The 9347-nt window shown below is 55.7% G+C and overlaps 1 protein-coding gene across 1 annotated transcript; it reads left to right on the top strand.

The window, feature by feature from the left end:
• Positions 1–398: 398 nt before the first annotated feature.
• Positions 399–9347, top strand: LOC115404612 (UPF0606 protein KIAA1549; the record flags this gene model as incomplete). Its single annotated transcript, XM_030114019.1, is given in 20 exon segments — positions 399–432; positions 1938–3227; positions 3312–3394; positions 3514–3813; positions 3891–4077; positions 4176–4235; positions 4327–4478; positions 4556–4733; positions 4986–5169; positions 5171–5455; positions 5817–5944; positions 6047–6061; positions 6570–6772; positions 6858–7093; positions 7265–7400; positions 7588–7881; positions 7964–8016; positions 8104–8231; positions 8341–8495; positions 8738–9347. Coding segments are annotated over 20 exon segments (4326 nt in total), but the record flags the coding sequence as incomplete, so codon positions are not given.

Genomic DNA, 9347 nt, shown 5'->3' on the forward strand with positions numbered 1-9347 from the left:
ATAACGATCCGTCTCTGAACTCCAGATGTTCTTGTTTAATTCATAAATCTGTTTGTTGCTCACAGTCAGATTGAAGCGTCGTCCTCCCGCTGACTGAAGGAACTTCAGCTGAACCCAGCGAGCGAATCAGCCGCTAGAACGAGCCGCTCAGAGCTGGAAGATCAGCTGATGTGTCCCAGCAGGGTCCGACATCAAATCAAAGGTCAGACTGTTCTGACTCTTCTTCTGTGGTGTCCAGGTCCTCCAGACGGGCCCCGCAGCGGGACCGAGGCGGCGGCCCTTTGAGAGCGATGGACCCTGTGATCGGGCCGGGTCCCGGCTCCCGGACCGGGACCAGGACGAGGATGTATCCCAGACACGCACCGCTCGCTGTGGTCCTGCTGGCGGCCGTCGCCGTGGTTTCCTTGGCGACCTCAAGCTCACCTGTTGCAGGTAACGGTGGACCTCTGACTTCCTGTCCTGCGGGAGGGGTTTGACTGTAAAGAGATGCAAAGCCTGGACTCTCTCTCTCTCTCTCTCTCTCTCTCTCTCTCACACACACACACACACACACACACACACACACACACACACACACACACACACACACACACACCCGTCAGTCACATGACCTGCTGATACCAGTGCGTCTCTGTTAACAATGACAGCTTCATCACTGAGTCTGTCGGCCAATCAGATTCAGACTCTGGTGAAACCGACAAGTGAAAACTGCTTTTAAAAACCCCATCTATCTATCTATCTATCTATCTATCTATCTATCTATCTATCTATCTACCCTCTCTCTCTCTCTCTCTCTCTCCTCTCTCTCTCTCTCTCTCTGAGTGTTGGAGGGCGTCGTCCTCTGAATACCAATGACACTCGCCTTCGTTCGGCACGTGACGCTGCCGCAAAGCACATCGTCACCACGGCAACGAGCCTGAGACCAGATGAAAGAGACCCAGTCAAGGCTGTGTGTGTGTGTGTGTGTGTGCGTGTGTGTGTGTGTGTGTGTGTGTGTGTGTGTGTGTGTGTGTGTGTGTGTGTGCGTGCGTGCGTGTGTGCGTGTGTTACAAAGACAAATAGGTTTAAGCAGACTGCAGAGGAGGTAAAGGAAGCGATGGGCGAGTGGCTGCAGCTGAAATAAACACAACGGAATCTTAACGTCTTCACAGAAACAGCAGAAATTCCCAGCCGGCAGTGAACGCGTCCTTTAGCCAGTTTAGCACAGGTTAGCATGGAGGCTCGAGACAAAGGAAAACTGTTAGCATGCCTCTATCTGATGGTACTGAAGGGGAACTCTGTTTGTGCTCATTTCATCTGAAGAAAAATTGAAGGTCAAGAACTCCCTGGAAGCTGAGCCCTATCCTGGAATTATTTATCAGCAAAATGCTTCAGATGTGACTGCACTCAGAGCAGATTCAATAAAACTTCAGTGACTCACCAAGAAACAAGGTCATGATTGTTCGAGGGTTGCCAGGTTGGATCAGGGACACTCAGGTTCAGTAATGGAAGCTCAGTTTAATCAGAGCCTGGTTTGCTCCATGGGACCATAGGATTTATTTCAAGAGCCATCAGGTTTGATTGGAAGTGCCTCGGATTTGATCAGGGTTCCTCTTATTTTCTTCAGGGGCCCCAGCATTTCATCAAAGGCTACTGAGGCACCAGCCAGGTTTGAGTAGGATCCTCAGGCTGGATTGGGGCTCTCTGGTTAGTTTAATCAGGGCCTTTAATTTGGATTCAAAACCTGAAGTTTAATTGGCACCATGTGGTTTGATGAGATTCACTGAGATCTAACAGTACCTAATAGATTGATCAGGAGACTTTGTTTGGGTCAGGGACCCTCAGGTTTTGATGAGGTTGGGATTAGGTTTTCAGCAGATCCCTTTGATTTGACCTGAGCCCTTTGTTCAGGGACTTTGGTTTGTAAAATATGGTGGTGTCTTGTGTCTCCCCCCCAGGTGTGCTGGATGTCAACAGGACGACTGAGCCTTCTTCACATCCTTCATCCCCCCTCTCTGCCCCCTCTCTTCCCAGACCCGTGGCCCCCAGCTGGCCCTTAGACTCTGGTTACCGTAGTAACAGTGGTGGGGGCGGTGCAGTCTCAGCAGAGGACTCGGACTCTGGCGCTCAGGGGATCCACTTATTGCTGAGACCTCCTGACCTCCTGTCCCCCAGCCTTCCACCGCCCCTCCCTCCTCACAGCCAGGCTACACTGACCCCCCCTCCCCCGTGGGAACAGGGCCCCTCACTGGAAGAGGCATGGGGGTCTGGGGACTACCTGGAGACCCTGTCGTTCATGGTTCCCGATGGAGAGGAACTGGCACTGGCCACACCGCTGCCCAGTCAGCCCTACGACGACCAGGATCCTGGTGGGGACTGGGTCTCCTACGACACCGCCTTCCCCACCCGCCCCACCCTGCCCCTCTCCTCACGCCTTTCCCTATCGCCCTCTTCCTCCACCCCCAGCTTCCACCTGCACACTCGCCCAGCCCACCCGGACGTCTTCCCCACCTGGGACGAGGACTACGACCTGGAGGAGATGATGCCCCTGGAACCGACGGAACTGCTGCTGCCGGACATGAACAGCCTGGAGTACTACACCAACCTGCTGGCCCGGGAGCGGGAGAGGGAGCAGGAGAGGGAGAGGGGGCGGGGCCGGGAGAAACAGGACCAGGAGGTTGTCACCCAGACCAAACCCTCCATTACTCCCACCACAACGCAGACACACCATGCTCCTTCGTCCCCCACCCTGACCGTCGGCCCTCCTCCAGGAATGGAGCCCAAGGCCCCCCCTCCTGGACCCACCCCTCCCCTCACCCTCTCACCCACTCTCACAGGTGAGACAAGGCCACCTGCTCGTCCCACCACCCCCAAAACCCATTACACCCCTTCCCCTCCTGCTCCCAAACCGAAGGACCCTGCTCCAGGACCAGGAAGATACTTCCCTCGTCCTCCATCTAACACCACTGGCCGGGTCCCTCCCCCCCCCCCACTAGGACCACCAACTCGCCCCGAGAGACCAGAGAGGCCTTCAGGGGTCACAGACAAACTACCGAAAGCTCTGCCCACCACGTCCACCACCACCAAGGCTGCCACCACCACCACTGCCCTCAGCACCACCACCCAGATCACGGCCATCAGTCTGACCCGGGCGCCGCCCGTCACCACGCCCAGAGTGGCTCAGACCCCGCCCACCCGACAGTACCTGTGCAACGTCACCAAACCGGAGATGTACCTGGTCCGAGTCGGTAAGGAGACGGTGTGGCGGCCAGTTAGATGTCTGAATGCTTTTTTGCTGCAGAGCTGATGTTTTTTAATTTCTGCGTCCTCAGTCAGCTCCAAAGGCTCGTCGGCTGGTTTCAGTCAAGTCCGAGAGCTTCTGAAGAAGGAGTTCAACCGCTCGGTGGAGCTGCAGGTCAGAATCATGTCCCCCTGCTTTAATCGACCAGCCAATCAGAGTCGGATCCACAGTTACTCTTTACTCTTTTGTTGCTCTTGAGTCAAATGACTGACTGCTGTCTGTCTCCGCCTCAGTTCCTCAGGACTCCCTCCAGCTTTGCTTTCCGTGCCGTTTCGGGACCGCTGATTTTCACCGCCGTGTCCGTCATCAACGTCCTGCGCCAGGCGCCGCGCGGCTCCGGCCCCGTCCCCACCGTGGCGCCGCTCTACGTCGTCCCCGACCTCAGGTACCAGATCCACTCCGTGCTGCAGTTCGTCCCCGCCCACACCGACGTCAGGGTCTGCAACTTCACGGAGCGGGTGGAGAGGGGACTGGCCATGGCGTACGCGGAGACGCGGCGGCGGTCGCAGGAGGCGGGAAACGTCACCGTGCAGGTGAGCATCAGCCGAAGACCACTTCCAGACCTCCAGTTCAGTGGGGAATTCTGGGTTTCCTTTCTCTGTCCGCTCAGCTGTTGAACGTCACCATGAGTGCGGCGCGGGCAGCAGTCGGGCAAAAAGTTCCCGTTGACATCACCTTTGCGATGCGTGATGGGCGGGGCTACTTGACAGGGTCAGAGGTCAGCGAACACCTGAGGAAGCTCACGTTGGTGGAGTTTAGCTTCTACGTAGGATTTCCTGCGCTGCAGATTGCGGAACGTGAGTCACGTCACAAAAACACTGTAATTTACGATGACAGATTAAATGCTTTGAAGCAACAGGCATGAAATGTGTAACAAACATGTTTGTGTTCTCAGCCTTCCACTACCCGGAGCTCAACACATCCCACCACCTGCGCTCCACCTGGGTTCGAACAGGTAAACACACTCACACACACCTGCTCTCACACTCTGTTCGGCCTCTGGCTCCTCAGCCGGGGTTTCAGCTGGTAACCCTCCTGTCTTTCAGTCCTGCTGGGAGTTCAGGAGCAGCAGGTGGCCGAGAGGAGCTTCAAAGCTCGGCTGGAGAGACGCCTGGCTCTGCTGCTGGAGGAGGGACTGCAGGAGACCAGCAGGAGGCGCTGGAGGAGAGCCACTTCTGTCGGCAACAACAGCCTGCAGGTATTCACACCAAGACAGACGGATTAATAGAGCACTGGTATCAGAGACTGACAGGAAGCTCACCTGGTGTGTCTCAGGTGGTCCGAGTGTCCAGGCTGTCTGGACCAGAGCGCCCCCTGGAGGTCTTTTACTTTGTGGAGGGTTCAGGAGGTGAGAGGATCCCGGCGGAGGTGACCGCTGCCACCCTGAACCGCCTGGACCTCCAGAGAGCCGCCATCGTCCTGGGACACCGAGTCCAGCGGCCGCTAGCGCAACGTGAGTCACGCCACCTGTCTCACATCTGTCCCACGTCTGTCCAGTAACGGTGTCTCATCTCTCACTTTTCTTTCACCCGACTCCAGTTTCCAGCTTGTCTCTCTCAGATTCCCCACCTGTCTCCCATCTGTCTTTTACCTGTCTCTTACTGCTGTCTGAAGTTTCCAACCTGTCTCTCTCCTCTTTTATGTCTCCTGTCTGTGTCCCACCGTCTGGCTTCCCTTCTGCCCCTCGGCTCTCATCTGTCTCCAGCTGTGGAGACCCTGTCCATCCCCCCGGCGGAGACCCAGAGCAGCAGCATCTGGCTGATTGTGGGCGTGGTTGTCCCCGTCCTACTGGCCGTCTTCATCATCATCATCCTCTACTGGAAGCTGTGTGGATCTGAGAAGCTGGAGTTCCAGCCGGACGCCATCAACACCATCCAGCAGAGACAGAAGGTGGGGGACGGACAGGAGACTGGCTTGTTTCACCCGTCCAGGTTCCTGAGGTTCTCACTGATGTGTCCTCCGTCTTCAGCTTCAAGCTCCCAGCGTCAAAGGCTTCGACTTTGCTAAGCTGCACCTGGGTCAGCACAGCAAGGACGATATCATGGTGATCCAGGAGCCCGGCCCGCTGCCCCCGCCCGTCAAGGAGGCCACGCCCTCTGATGGCGGAGACCTCAACACCCCCAAGTCCAAAGGGTCGTCCACCAAGGTCGCACGGTCCAGCCGCCGCCGAGGAAGGTCATACATCTTCTTCTTCTCTTCTCACCAGCAAAAACTCAATTTTCATGACATTGTTTCAAGTGAAAGTGCAGCGTTTTTGCATTTTCATTTCAATCAAACTTTACTTCATTTCAGTAAGGTTTCACATTTACATGGCAACATTTTGAAAACGACGTCTGTCTGAACAAGGTGGCAGAAACGCTAAAAAAGACGTAGTTAGCCTGTTGGGCCACAAGACCGCCTATTTCTTTTGGCGCCACCTGGAGGTCAGAATATACAAAACATATTATAAACGTATAAATTATTGAAGGACAAAGCAAATCTAGCAGGTCTTCGTTAAAAAAACAAAGACATAAAGTAGATTCTTGTCTCTCCTCAGACTCAGCCCATCAGACGGAGACTCGCTCGGAAGCGACCAATCGAGTGGCAGAGAGTCGGCGGAGGAAAGCACCCGCCCTGTGGCCACGCCCAACGAGGGCAAACAGCACAGGAAGACGCCCAAAAACGGTGAGAGCCGCGTTGACGTCACGACTTGTAGCTAAAGTGTGAAAAAACGAAAAGAGGTGATTCAACGCGCTTCGTTCATTGTTTCACGCCGTCCGACTGAAGGGAGGAACAAGATGGGTACGTTCACCCGACCGCACATCTCCGTCCTCTGCACGCCTCAGTCCACTGCACACCTCCGTCCTCAGCCCTAAGTTTGAGGGAATGAGGGAAATATTTGTACAGATGTACCAATAATTGTAGCTAAAGAAAATGTATCTAAAAAAAAAGGCAGAATCTGAGGCTACAAGTACAAAGTTTTGAATTATATGCAAATTTGTAGAGTTTGAGTTGCCGGAAAAAGAAAATAAAAATTATTTAAGTCAATCACCTCCTTTTCTACATTTAGAATTTTGCTTTTTCCACTGATTGGTCTGCATAGAAATATTTCTTGATCCTTCGTCGTTCATTTCATGTGTTGCTCATCTTCTGAGTACTTGGAATGTGAAGAGTTAATTCTTTCTGGAACACGTTGCCATGGTTACCAAGTCCCCAGACTGAGAATGTGAGCTGCTGCATGTTGAAAATGGTGAAGTGCATGATGGGAGTTGTAGTTGACTGCCACGTGTTGCCCCGCTGACCCGTCTAGCGGCGCCGGTGGGCAGCGGTCCAGACGAGCTCCTGTCCTCGTCCTCCATCTTCGACCACGTGGACCGGCTGTCCCGCGGCTCGTCCGACGGCACCCGGCGCCAGGCCAACAAGGTGCAGCTCATCGCCATGCAGCCCAGGCCCAGCCCGCCGCACGCCCCGCCGGAGCCCGGCCCGTCGCTGACCGAGAAGGTCAACACGGAGGTGAGGGATCGGGGAACGACCTCCACGACCCCGACCCTGACCCCGACCCCACACTCTGACTAACAGTATGAACGTCCGCCTGCAGGTGGCGCTGAGGCATAAGTCCGAGATCGAGCATCACAGGAACAAACTGCGACAGCGCGCCAAGAGGCGGGGCCAGTGCGAGTTCCCTTCCATGGACGACATCATGGACGCCTTCGGAGACGGGCCGGTTCAGAGCGAGGTGGCGCAGAGGCTCTACAGCTCCGCCCACGACCACATGGACTGCATCCTGCAGGCCGACGCCGCCTCGCCGCCCACGCCCACCGACTCCAGGAAGAGGTGAGACATGAGCAGTGTGGCAGTAACACGTCATTACGGCCCCGTTGACATGATTTTTCAAAATCATCACATTTAGTTCCAGAATAAAATAGTAAGAGGTTAATCCGATCACCAACGATCAAAGACCTCCTTACTGACTCCGACCTTGTTTGATTTTGTTTATTCCACCAGGGGGAGGCGGTCTCCTCGTGTTCGGCGGACTCAGCCGGGACCCGGAAGTCTTCCTGATACTGATAGAGACCGGCTGCTGATGGATCAGAACGCCACCTACAGGAAGTACCCCGGACTCAACAACGTGGCCTACATGGTGAGGGACCTGGAAGTCTGGAATGGATTCCTAAAGCTGATGATACTTATTTTGACTCATTAGCAGTGGTGCTGATGGTAAATGTGAATATCTGAGGTCCTGATGTTGATCCCTGAGGAACCCCTCGGATGCTTCTCTGAAGTTGACCACCAGAATATCAACCTTCATTTTGTCTACTTCTTTGCAGTCGGACCCAGATCTGCCCCCCGATCACGGCAGCCCCTCCCCAACGGACGAGGTCTTCGATCCGGCGCCGGCCCCGCCCCCCTACATGCCCCCCCAGCCCTCCATCGAGGAAGCCCGGCAGCAGATGCACTCGCTCCTGGACGACGCCTTCGCCCTGGTGTCGCCGTCCTCGCAGGGCAGCGCCGGGGTCAGCGGGGTAAGCCCCGCCCTGCCAAGCCCCCCCCCTCAGGGCCGGCCCCCGGGCCGGCAGTGGGGCTCTTACCCAGAAGCCCCCTCTCACAGCCCCTTCTCTGCAGTGAGTGTGTTGTGCTGCAGATGAAGAGTGAAACGCAGCAGGAGTGCGCGTGCACATCTCACATCTCTTTGTCTTCCTGCAGAGGTATGCAGAGCTGGGAATGTCCCCGACCTCAGTGCAGGGTCTCCTCCAGAGGTCAGAACCCCCAGCCCACTTCCTGGTACACCTGAAGCACACTTCCACCGACACTGACCCCCCCCCCCCTGTGTCCCCCCTCCACAGGCAGGGTCTGAGCTCCGGTGGCTACATCTCCACTGGAGACCAGCTGCAGGAGTCTGTTTATCCCAACAGGGGGCAGTATGAGGACCCGCCATCCTCCTCCAGACCCCGTCCTGTAGGGGGCAGCACAGGTATCGCCAGTTCGAGAAAGGATAAGACATTTTGAATGTCTCGTTTCTGTATCTTAATGAATGTTCGCGTGTCAGTTTTTAAAAGTCGATGTTTTCCTGCCACCTGCAGGCGCACAGCTGCACCACCTCACCCAGGTGGGGCTGTCCAGTCAGATCGGGGTCTACCCCGGGGTGGGGCGCAGCATGTCTGGGCCCACCGGCTCCAGCTGGAATCAGCAGCACTCGGACCAGGACCTGTCCAGACCAGGAGCCAGCAGAGAGAGCGTGAGTTCAGATATCCGACGGAACCGATCCAGCTCAGTCCTGATCGGTTCAATCCAGATCAGGGTGTTTGTTTCCTCTGGGTTCTCACCACTGCCCAAAAACCTGCATGTGAGGTTCATTGGCATCTTTAAATCGCCCCATAGCGGTGAATGAGTTGGGACTGGCTCCAGCACTCAGAACAGGACAGTGGATGAATGGATATATTAGAAAGTAAAACCTCTCTGTCCTCCTGTCCCCCTCAGGTGCTGTCCTTCCCAGAGTTCTCCTCCTCCTCAGTTTTCCAGATGCCCAGCTCGTCTTTGCGAGACCCGTCAGCTCCGCCGCTCCTGCTGACCTCGCCCACCCCGGAGTACCCCCCGGAGGACGCCTCCCCCTCCGCCCACACCTCCGCATCGCTCATCAAGGCCATCAGGGAGGAGCTCCGGCGTCTGGCCCAGAAACAAGCTGCGGTGACCAGCTACCAGTAGACTGGTCTGGACCTGTTTTTGGACCAGGACCTTTAAAGCTCTCTGAGCCTTTGAGGACAAACTAACTATTCCAACAGTCTGGACTCTCTGGAGCTAACACACGTCTAAACCCAAAATAACCCTGGACCACGATCCATGTCTGATCACAAGGACAATGTCTCCTGAAGACCTCCGGTACTTTACAGGGTCCCGTCTTTCTGTCCGTCCGTCACCGGTCAGTTTGGTTCTTCATCACTCACATTTCCACTGAAGTGCTTCCTGGAGTGGATCACATGATGATCATCCTTCCTGAACGTCTCTGCAGGGTCGTCCCTTTTGAATTTTTGGAGAATCAGTCGGTTCCTGGTCAGCTCCTGGCGGTCTGCAGTGGCTTTGTCCTCCCCTC

This window comes from Salarias fasciatus, chromosome 17 (assembly GCF_902148845.1).
Source record: "Salarias fasciatus chromosome 17, fSalaFa1.1, whole genome shotgun sequence".
Classification (NCBI taxonomy): Eukaryota; Metazoa; Chordata; class Actinopteri; order Blenniiformes; family Blenniidae; genus Salarias; species Salarias fasciatus.